This window comes from Acomys russatus, chromosome 12, assembly GCF_903995435.1.
Source record: "Acomys russatus chromosome 12, mAcoRus1.1, whole genome shotgun sequence".
Lineage (NCBI taxonomy): Eukaryota > Metazoa > Chordata > Mammalia > Rodentia > Muridae > Acomys > Acomys russatus.
In genome coordinates this window covers 55,316,651-55,331,792 of record NC_067148.1, presented here as the reverse complement: position 1 = coordinate 55,331,792, position 15,142 = coordinate 55,316,651, and the positions used below count along the sequence as shown (strand labels likewise).

The following is a 15,142-nucleotide window of genomic DNA, read 5'->3' as shown; positions in this document are numbered from 1 at the left end:
AGGGACCCAGTGTTTTTTTTTGTTTGTTTGTTTGTTTGTTTGTTTTGTTTTGTTTTGTTTTTCAAACTGCAGAGACAATAGCGGCAATAGCCATTTCAGTTTTCCCATTCTGTTGCCCAGGGTCCCAGTACGAGGCACACTGGAGACACACCATTATCTCCTGCATTAAAATGAAGTTGCTTACACTACATCTAGCATTTTCCAACTGAGAAGGTCCTTCAGTGTAAATGGTACAACAATCAGAAATTGTAACGGTCATTTTAGGGATGTTATTCATTAATTTCCCTAGGCTTCTATTTTACTTTGGAATATTTATTTTCCTTTCGTAAGTATGCACATAATGATTTGACATAATTAATTGCTGCTGTAAGAGAGTCTGAACATAAAGACCCATCAGATAGAATTACTCAGCCAAAGAATAAGTGGTTTGTGTGTGTGTGTGTGTGTGTGTGTGTGTGTGTGTGTGATAATTTTAGTTTTGAGGAATATTTGAAATAGTTATAGGAAGTCACAGAGTGGTCCTGTATTACACTTTGCTTATGTTTGTTTAACTTGGCACCAGCGCTGCCTCTTGAAGACCCGTCCTTAGGCATATATATGTGTGGTGAACAGACATGTGGTCAAAACACCATGCACATAAAACAAATGATTTATCCTTAGAAATACATTGTCTTTGGGGAAAATGTAACATCTGCTCATCATTTTTCTCTGGGGAACAAGTGACGTTGTGTATTACGCTAAAACATGTATGTAAACACTCCACAAGCCATTTAACAAATCATCGGTCGAACTTTGTAAGTTCCACCTGAGAAAATGGCGGCTAGGACAATGCACACAAGAACACTTTCTCACTCGGACTAGGGAGTGGCTGTTTTAAAATCAATACAGTCAGTTCTGTTTAACAGTTAAAATGGTGTGTGTGCACATGTGCACATGCACATGTGTGTCTCTGTGTGTGTGTGTTCCCATATTTTTTGCAAAGTGTCAGTAGTGCATTTTGAAAAGCTCTTTTCTAACTTCTAGTCCTCAACCCCATTACCTAGAAATAAGTAACCCTAAAAAGTAACAAACAACCAAAAACATGTTTAAAGAATTTATTGTAGGGCAAGTGGTAAACATTGCCCAGCATTATTTACTTTTTAAGCATCCTGCCTAAGTCCCAGACTGAACACACCAATGTTCACAACTTCTCTCAGGGTCACTCAGCTGTGTAGAAAAGGCCCCCTATAGGCTTACTTGTGGACTGATATTTTGGGGTCCTATGCACTGTCTAGCCCTTTGTCTAAGAAAGTCTGTGTTTCATCTAGAAAGCTACATCCTAGTCATATTGTTATGTAAGGCAATTTTTCAAATGTTTAATAATGGTGAGTAAAAATCCCAACTCCCTGTTGCAATTGAAATGAAAATGGCCAACGTGACTGATGTGTGGACAGCCACATGGGGCAGTAGGTGAATTACTCTTACAAATCAGCTCTTGGGCCTTGGGAATGTACCCAACCTAAAGCAAGGAACACATTGAATATTTGACCCCATATGCACTTTGATTCATTTATTCTTGCAGATAGTTGTTCCAGATATTAGGTCAAAGTCTGTACTCTTCTCCCTCTGGTAAGTTCTTTCTTGCTAAGTGACCCAGGCTGGCCTTGAACTTACTTCGTATCCTTGGCAGGTCTTGAATTTGAGTCACCTCTTGGCTTGGCCTCGAAGGTCTGTACCCCCAGGCCATGTCTAAACCAGTACATGTGAAACTCAGCTTGTCCTTTAGAAAATGGAATTACTCTTCCTTTATGAGGGATTTCCGAACATGTAAGAGCAAATTCATTTCAGGGCACATCTCCTTGTTGTTGCTTTACTTAGTTGTTTCTGTTTGAGAATTTGGTTGTGCTGTGCGACACAGGCTGACCTTGAGCTGGGGTTCTTCCTGGTGCATCCCCACATGTGCTCTCAGGGCGTTCCTTGGTTCTAGTCATGATGGACTATAGAAAGCATTAAGGTAGCATCTGTCAGGGGAAAATCCTGGCAGGAGAGCCTGTGCGGAGTACAAATTAAGTATAAAGTAAGCTTGAATGCACTAAGTTGCACCCCAGGTATAGATATGTCTGCAGGGGAGTGGAAAGTTAATACAGTTCAGAATGTTCAGCTTGGCTGGTAAAGATGCATTTTAAACTTTAGGAAGCTTTGACTGACTGCAAAACCATCGGCATGCCACCTGCAAACCGTGCCACAGGCCTGGAACCGTGGCTGCTCAGGAATACCAAATCGCTGGGGAGGCCAAAGGAACACGGGCTAACAGGGTCTTTGCTCTGATTTAGCTGAACAGTGAGGTAAATGAAGCAATGGCGTTATTGTGTTGTCTCTCTCCTCTGAGAGATACATGAGCAGAAGTAAAAGAGCCCGAGGTCCTAAAGGGGCCGCCACCACATTTTAGGTGTCATTCCTGGAATTGCGGTAGACCCCCGGTGTGGTTCGCAAGGAGGTGGGAAAGCGAAACCTGTTACTGGGAGCGTAGGTTGTAATCTATGTTTCTGATTATCAATGACAGGATCCTAAAATTACACCCAAATATCCCTCACAGGTTCTGAAATTGGGTTTCTGAAAAAGCACTGGAGAAGTAATAGGAGGTAAAGTGCAGAGATCCCGAGAAATGAGCTGCGAATTGAGGCTACGATAGAAATTGATCCTATCACTCAGCGCCTGCCCTTGTTCAGGGAGAAGGGACGAGGGAGAAGGAGCCAGGATGGCTGATTAAATGGGATAGCAAGGGCTGGAGGCTAGAACTGGGCTTGTTGGTCCCTCGGGTCAGGAATGTAGCTGCCAGGCTTCTCTGCTGGAAGCCCGGCTCACTCTGCCAGAAAGAGAATGAAATGAAAAATGCCCTGGGCCAGTGTGGGGAGTCACTGGAGCTTCCTGCCTGACTTCCTTCCTGCAGTGGCTGCCATGGTGCCCCGGAGGGACGCCATTCTGGTAGCGCATCATGAGCCAGCGAGCTCATCATGAGCCAGCGAGCTCATGGTAGACCCTCTGGCCTGGTGACTCACCAACGGGGCTTGTTAAGCAGGCAGGGTGTGTCAGTGTGTCCTGAGGGTGTGAGTGGAAAGAGAAATGGCCTTGGGACCGATCTCTAGCCTCAGTCCTGTCTTTGGGACTTGTGAGGAATGAGGAGCAAATATCCTGAAACTACTGGTCCTGGGCACGCAGCTTATAGCCCTGTTATCTAACTGGAGGAGATCTGTATTGTTCCCATAGACTGGTACTAATGGCATGCCAAGGGAACCTGGTGGGTGAGGGCTGGCGTTTGTACTGTCCTCTCAGGAATGAAGTATATGTCCCAATTAGCCTTGCTGAAGCCCCACATTTCTGTTTATGGACTTGCTACTGTTTGATTTGTTTCTACAACAACAATGCCCTTTCAAATCTTGAGTGGTCACCAGTGTAGCTCACTGGTGTCAGCATCCCCTCGGAATGGCTCCTTCACAGTTAGCAGCCCACTAATTGAGGTCTTTCTAGAGAGACTGTGAAACTGGAGGCAGCATAAAAGGCCAACCTACAATGCAAGCCTTTTAAAGCCTTTGCTGGTTATGATTAAATCCTGCAGACTGGAAGAAAAAAAGAGAAAGAAGGCCGCTTAGGGATGAGTTGTTGAAGACTTGGTTGCTGGACTTGATCTAGCCACAGTGTCATTAAAGAGAGAACACTGTGGCAGGCACAGGGCAACACACAGGGCCGGGGGTGGGGGGCAGGGAAGAGGGGTTGTCTATCTCCTAGCATTTGTTGTCCAGGTTTAGTTGCTCGGCTTGATTCTGCCGGCATCAGATGTGTGTCCCAACGCTTGCGCTCCACCCACGCTGCTGATGCAGTAGTCTCTCTGGTTGGTCGGTTGTTGTCTAACCACCAACCAGCCCCGCCCTCGCTCACTGAACTTGACCTCTGTTTCCCACCAGCAGCAGACCACTGAATCACTGATTCCTTGATTCAGATTCTGTCTCCAGCTTTTAGCAAGTAGAAGTGGCTTTTGTATACAGTAGCCTGTTGATGGAGATCCTAGCTACCTCTGTTGGCACTGATCTTGCCACTTTGTGTCCACATCTCCATAGCTACCACAGAGCTGCACACCTTAGACAAAAGCCTCCAAAGACTGTAAAAGGAAACTGATGCATCATGAATTCTGACAGACCCACCACTCCTTAAAGTGGCACTCCACTAAACCCACCTAACTAACTTGCTGATCATCACACATTAGAAACAGTGTCCTATGGAGTGTCCAGGGACTCCCCTGCTGGTCCCTGGGCGTGAGCCTTGTGTGATTACTCTGCACATAGGTACCCTGGGGAAGGACCAAAACTCCAAATACAGTTTCTCCATAATGTGTGTCTGCTTTTGTTTCTATGTAAAGTTTAAAAAAATTGTATAGGAAGAGATCTTAAAAATATTCTATTGAGGCTTTTAGGATTTCATGCCAGGCAGTCTGAATGTTGACCACATTGACCTCCAGCTCCTTCCAGATATACTCCTGCCTCCTAGCACCCTCCCACCTTCCTGCCTTCTTCTGTTGTTAGTGTTTTAATACCCCATTGAGTCCTATCTGCTCATATTCTTCTGCCTGCTGGTCCACTCTGGAGTGTGGTAGACCGAGCAGGGCATGTGAGACATCCCTAGTGAGAGAGTCTGCTTTCTGTGGATGCTTGTATGAGAGAGCTTTGTGTTTGGTTAATCTGGGACTTGATGCTGGCCAGTGAGGGCCAGCTCCTTCATCCAAGAGTTGGGGTGACACACCTATTGTCTCTGTTATGAGGACTCTCGTGACAGGCATGGCTTTGGATACTTGGTCATGGGGATGTTTGATTTCTGCCGGCTTACCCGTCTCCTTGGCAGATGGATGAAAAGCTTGAGACCTCATTTTGCCTTGCTGGAATTCTTAGGTGCTAGCAAAGAAAAGAGAAGCACATATTGTGTGTATTTTCTTAAGTTAGGCATCCTGAAATGATGCTGGCTACTGTGTGCAGAGCAAAATGGTTTTCCAGCGAAGTTACATTAGAACACTGCATTGCTTGTTTAAGCTAATATGTGAGGCGATCAGTCATGTTATTGGTGCAGCTGATGAAAGCCTTGGGAAAGCACTCCACAAGCAGGCCTTGTGGAGACGTGTGATTAAATAGAAAGGAGGTGAGGAGATACCTGCCCATCTGTAAGAGAGCTTGGGTTTCATGGAAGTTTTATAAACACTTGACTAATGCAGTATTAAATATTAGGAGATGTTTCCTTTACATTATAAAAAAAAAAAAAAAAAAAAAAGCACCTATCTGGAAGAAACCTTGGTGTTGTTTCTAAGTAGCTTATGACATTTTCCTAATGTTTGTAGTTTTAAAAGTTGATTTTTAACACTTATAATTTAAATATAAAGTAGTAGTTCATCCATAAGGAATAGCCCCTCCAGCTTCCACTCAACATTCCTTGGGGACTATTTTTTTTCTTTTTTAAAAATTTTATTAATTTATTCATATTACATCTAAATGGAAATATTAGTTCTTAAAATTGTCTTTGTGGCATCTCAAAGATTCTAGTAAATTGAGTTGTTGATTTTTGTTTTGTTTTCTTTTTATTTTTTCTTTTTATTAATTTATTCTTGTTACATCTCAATGTTTATCCCATCCCTTGTATCCTCCCATTCCTACCCCCCCCCCTATTTTCCCATTATTCCCCTCCCCTATGACTGTGACTGAGGGGGATTACCTCCCCCTGTATATTCTCATAGGGTATCAAGTCTCTTCTTGGCAACCTGCTATCCTTCCTCTGAATGCCACCAGGTCTCCCCCTCCAGGGGGCATGGTGTCTTGTCATTGTCCCTGATTGTGTAGAAGAAGTGGCACGGGGGATCATTGTTAGAAACGTTCACACGTGAAAGTTAACATGATCTTCAAACACAAGGCAGACACACGCATTTCTGGCTCTCTCCAGCACCGGTGGTTTTGTGTAGGAGAGCTGAACAGGAGGCTATACCCTGGACCTCTTTGTCCTCAGGTTAGGAAAAGGGCAAGAATTCCTAGCACCCTGTCTCAAAATTAAACACACAAGAGCTCTATTACACACCGCATTCTTCTGTCACTCTCAGCCATCACTAACATCCCGAAGCACTGTCTCCTTGTCACATCAGAGCCATAGTGCCATGGTCCAGCCCTGGCCCTGGCCAAGTCATCAAGCCTGGAGTGGCCACAGAACTTAAGTCTGTGTCTCAGGAATAGAGGCAGCCAGTTCCCAGAATTGCTTTAATTGCCTGGTGAGTCATGCCCATCACTTCCTAAGTTTCCTTATCTAGTTTCCTCGACATTTGTCCTTCTCTTGCATTCACACTTAAGGAAAACAAAAGGTGAAATTATCAATGAACTATGGCTGTAGCAAAGTAGAGCCCTCTAGCTTAGTCTTTGCCCAACCCGGAAAGGTACACACTTGCAATGTCACCTGGCACGTAGTGAGTACTCAGTGACACTTACATGGTTTGTCTTAGTCTCATCGTTTCAAAATCAAGCTTACTCTTTCTCTGTATATTTTAATTCATATTTTTCGAAATACACTTATTTCTTGCATGCCATTCAGTTTCTATGAAGTAAGGACTCTAGCTTACTAATTCTTTTTGTGTGTGTTTTTCTTCTTTTTCAAAATAGATCCCATGCGTGGCCCAAGAAAACTGGAAGTTGTAGAGGTCAAATCTCGGCAAATCACCATCCGCTGGGAGCCATTTGGATACAATGTAACGCGTTGTCACAGTTACAATCTCACAGTGTACTACTCCTACCGGGTCGGAGGTCAGGAGCAGGTGCGAGAAGAAGTAAGCTGGGACACGGATAATTCGCACCCTCAGCACACAATCACTAACCTGTCCCCGTACACTAATGTCAGTGTGAAACTCATCCTCATGAATCCCGAGGGGCGCAAGGAAAGCCAGGAGCTCACGGTGCAGACCGACGAAGACCGTAAGTGCTTCTGCGCGTGCGCCGTGTGTCTGTGACGTGTGCGCTTTCAACGCATCCTGTCTTTCTTTGGCTTTGAGAGCTATGTGTTGAGAACAGGTGGAAGGGCAACTTCGTGGAGCAGTGTCAACATGTCTCTGTCCCCCACTCCGATGCACTGATTAGAAGTGGGGGGACAGACATTTATTGTTCTTCTATAATTCAGCTCCTCACATATGCAATTCATGCCGACCTTTCTCATCTCCCCCCTCCCTATCACCCCCGTCCACCCTCGGAGGGGACACGGGGCTCTACACTTTACCTCTTAAGTATTAGCCATGAAAGATTCAGGGAGAGACACAAATTGCCGCCTTTAGTTGTGTGTCCAGTGCCGAGCGCAACAGGCCACTGGTCTCCTCCCACTTCGTTGACCAGCTATTGATAGCACTGGTCTTGTGCGGGCCTGGTACAGATGACTCCAATGGCATGTTACAGAAAAGCACAATAATCCCAATGGCTGTATGAGTTGGAAGACGATCTTGTGTATCTCTTATCCTCCAGGTCACATACTCCCTGCCCCTCTTCTGGAATGTTCTCTGAGCTTTAGGGGAGTGGTACAGGTTTCTATTTAGGTCTAGGCCCTCAGCCAGCACTTACTAGTCTCAGGAAGTAAGCCGTATGTTGTTTGCAAATAAAAACCGGTTGTTTCGTAGCTCTGCAGCATTCAGCCAATTGGAAAAGAACTATTATTGCAAATTATGCTTTCTCAATAACCAACCAAGCAAAGACCTACTTTAAAGAAGATGAGGAGAAGAAAGACAAATAGAACAATTGTCAGACAAGACGGAGTTGGAGGAAGGAAGCAACAGCTCACTGTGACTCTGGCTTATCCAACACCATTTTGTTCTGGAGTCACACGCTATTGAAATGTTTATTTTGTCAGGAAGTTAGGGAAATTACCTCTTGATAACCATTAGCAGTATTGTAGACAGTATAAGTGTTTTGGCTACAGCCCTAAAATCCTGAATCCTCGAACATCTAAACACAAATCTTTAGTCTAAGTCCATGTGAGGTTTTGTTTTTTCTAGTCAATCATCTTATAAAATATAAATAAATAAATAAATAACTTATTTTTTTGTGATTTTTTTTTTTTTTTTTTTTTTGGTGAGCCCACTTAAAGCATTCTTTTTATTACATTACTTACTTATTTTATGTTGATCTGTGTCTGTATATGTGTGGCCTCATATATGCTGTCGTATCCGTGTAGATTTCCGATGCAAACTGGCAGGGGCTGGTCCTATTGTTCCACTACACGGGTGCCTCCTGTAGAGCTCAGGCCGCAGGTACCTTCATCCAGGGAGCTGCCTCTTAATGTACTCTTTCCACAATACCTTCAGTTACCGAGTCTCTTCTAAAACATGTTAAAAGTTTGCTTTTTTTTTTTTTTTTTTTCTCCCAAAGTGTCCTTCAAATCAGCATAACTTGAATGTATCCCATTCAATTTTAGGTTGATTTTTTTTTTTTTTTTCTGTTTCCTCTCTGTACTCCTGAACCTACATAAATACTTTCAAATGTAAACAATCATACGACAAAGCACCCAGGAGTATAGCTGTGCCGTGCTGTGAGGAAGGGCAGTGCCCCAGGGAGTGCTTTGGGGGCAAAGAAGGCAAGGATTTGTAGCATTTTCTCAGGCCTGGCCCGCTGAGCTTCCGCTCCCAGTTGTGATAAGCAGTGTAAGGCTGGTTTCTCACATTCCAGTGTCCCACAAACCTAGGAGCTCCCTTCTTAATACCGCGGGTTACTTTGTGTCAACATCAGGTTCCATCACTTTCTTCATCCCCAGGTGAATGGTTACTTTCATATTATATACCTGTTCCCCTACTATAGATTAGAAATAGACTTGACTCATTTTAGAAATGAGGCAAGTCCAAGTGCATCCGTAAAGTACTTTCCTGTTAAACACTTGGCTCCATTTGGATTGAAAACAAAGCCTCTCACCCTACTGACGAACACACCTTCAAATAAAACTTAGCTTAAAATTTTGAAATCCTTCACTTTCTTTTGAAATTCCAGGCATCCGTCCAGTCTGAGACAGACTTGGTGATGATTAAAAGACTATTCACATCCTCGCACAGCCTAAACCATCCCTCCAGCCTCCTTTTCAAATCCTTATTGAAATGTCTGTCCGTTCATGTGTTGATGAACATTTGGGTTGTTTCCAGTTAGGAATGACGCTGTGGTGAATATTTGATACAGTCCTCAGACTTCACCTGGGTAATCAGTAGATAGGTTAGATGGATGGAGCAAATGAAGGACAGATAGATGAAGATAGATAGGTGGGTACACAGACAGACAGACAGACAGACAGACAGACAGACAGATGATAGATGACAGATAGTGGAAGAGCTGGCTCACATCGAGTATCTTTGTATATATGATTCATTTGAAGAATTGCCACGTGATTGTTAACATCCCTGGATAATTTTACATTCCCCCCAGCTGTGCACTTGGGTTAGAACGACATTTTGATTGTCACTTTTCAGCCACCCAATGATGCTAAGGCCATTTTCATATATGACCTTAGCTAGCTGTAAACTCTCTATCCTCCTGCCTCAGCCTCCTTGGTGCTTGGTTTACAGGGCTGTGTCACTCTCCTCTTTCTCTGCATCTGCAGCAGTCCTGACGACTTTGAAGCTAGTATTGCCACCCGCCACTCTCGCACCAGCACTACTTGCAAACCCTCGTGCCTATCCATCTTCCGTCCTTCCTTCTGGACGAACGGAAAACTGTGCATCCAAAGGAAATAACTGAGCTTCATGGAACTGCCTCACACCTTACATAAAAAAAAAAAAAAAATTGATTAAATCATTTCACAAGCACAGTGTAGTTATAAACGGCTTTGGGGGTCTAGATTTTGTAAAGAGATGCAAACGTATTTATAGATTATTAATATCTACAAGCTCCTTGAGAGGATTGGTTGTGATCCACACATTCATTTCTCACGTTCTCTTTAGTCCCAGGTGCTGTCCCCACGGAATCCATCCAAGGAAGCGCCTTTGAGGAGAAGATATTTCTTCAGTGGAGAGAGCCCACACAAACATATGGTGTGATCACGTTATATGAGGTAACTCACAGGTTCCTTGGTAATTTACTTTTTAAGTATAATGCCTTGCGATAATCTGAGCTCTCTGGTATTGGAAAAACACAATTTCATGTTTCCTTGGAGCATTTAGTGCTTTCTGTAGTCGTGGTAGTTGTTATATAGAAGCAGAAGATTAAAACTGAGTTTTTCAACTATGCATAGTTTCAAGATACATATTTTTTTTTAAAGTTGGATCATTGTGTGTTACATATTAAGACACAACGTAACATTTTTAAAAAGTCACTGTTATTGAAAATAATAAATATTTTGAAATATACATTGATTAGTCATGTTCCTTCCTAGCTATGAACTATTTTTCCACTGATTAACCAATTAGAAAAGTCAATAAAAATTATCTCTACAGTAACCACTGAATAATATATTTTGGTTCCTTCGTATCAGCACACATACCCTAGACTGCATTGCCACCATTTTGTCTTCTGGGGTGAATCAAATAGTTGAGTGATGGTAACAAAAAGAGAAATTGATAAATTGTCCAAGAAAAAATAGCAGCAGTAATGGGTGGCAGCCATTTTCACACCGTTGTGAGCATCACTTCATTGTGCCTATTGTCATAGAAACAAGCAGGTGCATTTTTAAAACTAGCATTTATTTGAATGCAAATTCAACAAAATTATATGTTGTAAGATTTCTAAAAATTATGGCCGATCTGCATATGGATGTGCCTGAACACCCCTCAGTGACAGTGACCGGAGCCGGAGCAGTGAGCTGCGGGAAATGATCGCCACCAGCCCTCTCCCTGACCCCACAGGCTCAGCCCATGTTTTCTTACACCTTTTCAAAGTCATTATTGAAATGCAAAAAACAATAATAACAATAATAAGAACAATAATTGAAAGCAAAGTGAAGAAAGGTAAAAGTTTTACTTTTATGGTCTGTTTTATTGTGAAAACATAAACAAAAACAGCTCAGCTTTTATGGAAATGTTTTAAAATCAAGTCAAGCAAGGTGATTTTTTTTCCCTCCATATTGAAAATATTTCATATTTTGGGCCCACTAATGGTATTTGGACATCGATTTTATAGATTCTAATCTAAGGATAACAGGAAGCTTTCCTGGAAAAGCTACTCTTTGGAGTTCATTTTAAGGCCCAAGCAGTCTGTCCGCCTGTCCCCAAAGCCACAGGTTGCTCTCTACAGAGACAGAAACTAATAGCAAGATTCGTTCCCTCTAACCCCACCAGACATTTATCTTTGTGTGATAAGTAACTTCAGCATGAAAACAACAGGGAAAATAATATTTCAAAAGAAGACTCCATTAATCTTTCAGACTTAATAGCCAGGCTGTCCCAGCTGAACACTGATCTAAGTGCTGCTACACGCGGGTGTGTGGGTATGCCATAAATCAAGGGTCTAGTAACCAGATATTTGCGAGTAGAGCAGGTTGGCTTATTTTTCTGCAGATCCAAAGGGGAAATATCAAATATTTGAATAGGGTCTAAGTGACTGAATGTGTTTTCTGAATGCCAAATCAGTCTCCCCCATTCCTGCTCGGGTTCTAAGTATAGGAAAGAGAGCAATTCCGGGCTCCTCACAGTAGGGCTTGGCCAGCATCTCAGGAGGGACATGTCCTTTCCTGCGACCTCAGTGTTCATGAGTCATGGTTCACTTGTCTTGCACGAGTGCACAGTCTCCTGCTGGAGCAGACGATCAGTGCAGCAGCAGCCCATGTCCCCCGTGTGAAGGAGCACAGTCTTGGCGAGCACCGTGCAAACAAAGCTAAGTGGTTGCTTCTAAAGAACCCATGGAGGCGCAATTGATTGCCTCTAAAGATTACCGTGCTTGGTGGCTGCTTTTGTAATAAATGTGTTCCCTTGAGGCTGGTAGCACGCTTAGATGATGTGGGGATGATAAAATAAAATAGATCGTCTGCTGTAGATATAAATATGTACGCTGGGTTTTGATTATTGAGTTTTCCTTTGTATCTTATAAAAAGTACACTGAAGCATTGATGCTTGAACAATGCTAACGCCATCATCTGTTTTTTTTTTTTTTAAGACTACAGCAATACATATTCTCCCAATCTTCTGTCTTTATTGTAACTTCTACCCTCAGCCTTTTACTGGTTGGCCTTTCCTGTCTGTTTTTCTTGCCATCATTCTTTCTGTCCTTGCCCTTTCCATAACCATTTCCCACTTTTGTCATTTCATTTTGTCAGTTGCCTTCCTAAAATCCAGGGATAGCGACTGTGACCACCCTCAGTGCAGCCCTGCCAACTTACAAATGTAATGCTGTTCTTCACGTGAACCTGTTAAGTACGGGAGCGGTCAAAATAGGATGTGAGGCTCAGCTTTTCTCTTAGGAGTTAAGCACTGTTAGAACTAGATGCAAGCCAAAATTTTCATAAGGCAGAAACTACACTACCATTTTATATATCAATATAGATGGATACAATTTAATATTAGCAAAAGCACATTTTATTACAATTACATACACCCTGTGAGGTCACCAGCTTACATAATGCAAAAGAAAATGTAAGACTCTTTCATGACTGATATGCAAAGTTAACCCCCAGAGAACCCTCTAACAGAAATCTACAGGACATTTTTTTTTTTATTACATCTCTCCAAGCATGGGCCAAAAAACCCTGGAAGACACATGAGAAAGATCAGTGGGTTTTCTTTGCATAAGCTTTCTAAACTACACACTGATGAAAGGCATGAAAACTGCCTACATATCAACAGGAGGCTTAGTGATGATTCTCAGCACTCATGGCAGTCAATGGGCTGATGGCTGTGATATACAGAGACTTGAGACAGATTAAAGTAAGCATGGTACAAACAGCCCATTGCAGGGGGCGGAGCGGGGGGCGGGGTTAGCAATGAGTAAGAAGAGGAGGTGACTCGGAAAGAACTCTACCTGGCCTAGAGGCGTGTGGTAGCATACCTTCTAAATTTAAATAACAAATTAGAAATTTTTAAATAGGAAATAAATTTTTTTAAATGTGTATCATTTGTATAATTTTTTTTTTACTGATGGCATGGAGACATGTATACATGTACAGACTGCTGGGTAGGAAATATATGTTACCTCTTTTAGCCCATTTGAGAGTACCCACAACAATTTAAACATTGACACTGAACCTATTTCTAGAGGCCTGTCGGTGAGTAATACTCTCAGGTCTATTACATATAGGCCCCGCACCTCGCGCATCTCACTAATTCTATCTCTCAATCATCTATTGTTAATTTTAGAGCTATGACCGTGAGAGTTATAAAGACCACAAGTGAATCTCACAATTCTCTACTGGAAGCACGGGCGCCGGCACTGGCTGTAGGCAAAGGAACACCAGTGCCAAACCCAAGCACTCAGTCTCATGCTTGACGAGCACGGAAAGTTCAGTTTGACTCAAGGCCAAGCAGGTCCAGTTGCCTGTTGATGGGGCCATTTGTATGTTAAGAGTTGAAATGTCTCAAGGCCACGAGCCTGGATGACCGAGCGTACTTAGCCGCCACCGTCTGAGCTTGGTGACCTTGAAGAAGCGGTGTGGGTTGGGCAGCAGTGTCAGGAGCTAGGTCACAGTTCAGCACCACTTGTCAAGCCGTAGCTGTAATAATGCTTCCAGAATAGGTCAGAAAGTATTCAGAGTAAAGCAGCCTTCCCACTCGTTTTTCAGTGGTAGCTGCTAGGTGCTTAAGAGCGCTGCCTTCTCTTCTAGACCCCAGTTTAGTTCCCAGCACCCACATAGTGGTGGCTCACAGCCATCTGGAACTCCCGTCCCAGGTCTGATGCCCCCTTCTGGACTCTGTGAGCAGTGCATGCATGTGGTTCTTCGACATAAAATCAACCGTGCATGCGGTAAACCTAAAATAAAAATAAGCCTCAAAGCAAAACAAAAACAAGGGAAGTCCGGTTAGCTCTGCTTATTATCCCGATTATTATTTATTAGTAGGTACTTTTTCTTGCGTTGTCTTTCTCCTGGACTTAATGGGCCAGGGTCCTCAGTGTTTTGGAGTTTTTGCCCCCTACAAGAGCCTTCTGAATTTTTCACACCATTGTCATTCACTCATGTGCCTCTGCCCTCCCACAGCACTCTCCCAACGCCCTCCTCTAATTAATATATATTAATTATATATTATAATTATTTTTATTTTATTTATAATTATTTTTATTTATAATTATATAAAATAATTGTAAATTAATTATAAATTTTATATATATATATATATATATATATATATATATATATATATATATATATATATGCTGTTCTTTTGGTATTTCCTTCAAATACTGTAGTTTCTTGTGAAGTGCCTTGGCCCTTTTCACCCCTGAAATCAAATTTAATTATCCATCCCCTTGTGTTCACAGAGTAAATTGCCCAGACCCCAATTAAAGACCTATATTTTATGCTGGCTGCAATTACCATCAACTTGCGTTCCCTACAAGATTTCAGTCTCCTAAAAGGCTATTCCATCCGGGCTCTCTGTGGAACTCGCAGTGTAGAATGGGAGACTTTAAGGAGAAAGGGGGAAGATAATTTTAGAAGATTCCAGGCACTTAACTGCAATCAGAAATCATCCAATGTAAGCAAGTGCTTATTCCATCTCACCAGTTTAACACCTTTCATCCCCATCACTCCGTTTTAGGTGTCACCTCGCTTTTGTCTGGGGGCACCCCTTAAAATTACTGGGACACATCATTGGGCGATTGGTACTCTTTATACTGGCTTCATTAAAACATTTTCTGCCCTCAGCTAGAAATGTAGCAGTGGTGTAAAAGCTTTCCCCAACTTTTCTTCTGGGAGCCTCCCACTGCTTTTTCTACTGCCTAGTGCTTAATAGGCACTTAATAAGTACTTGTTGCATGACCAGCTCAAAGTAGGAAGTGCCCAAAGTGAGCATTGCATTCTGGTCTGAGCCTAGCAGGATACTGTGGAGCCTTGGACTATGCTGCCAAGGACAAGAGCTGCTCGTGGCTTGCAACTTCTGTGGCAGGAGGCAGTTATAGTTGCCTAACCCCTGGTCCCAGGAAGCTTTTAATTTTCTGACTTTCTGACTCCTATACATTTAGAGAATGGGGCTTTGGCCATTCCA

The 15,142-nt window shown here is 42.7% G+C and overlaps 1 protein-coding gene across 1 annotated transcript in view; it reads left to right on the top strand.

Annotated features, from left to right (window-relative positions):
• Positions 1-15,142, top strand: part of Ptprm (protein tyrosine phosphatase receptor type M) — a 680,548-nt gene that overhangs the window by 401,612 nt on the left and 263,794 nt on the right. Inside the window, exons 8-9 of the mRNA XM_051154461.1 lie at positions 6,660-6,968; positions 9,959-10,068. Of these exons, the coding sequence (XP_051010418.1) occupies positions 6,660-6,968; positions 9,959-10,068 (419 nt within the window). The remainder of the gene's footprint in view (positions 1-6,659; positions 6,969-9,958; positions 10,069-15,142) is intronic.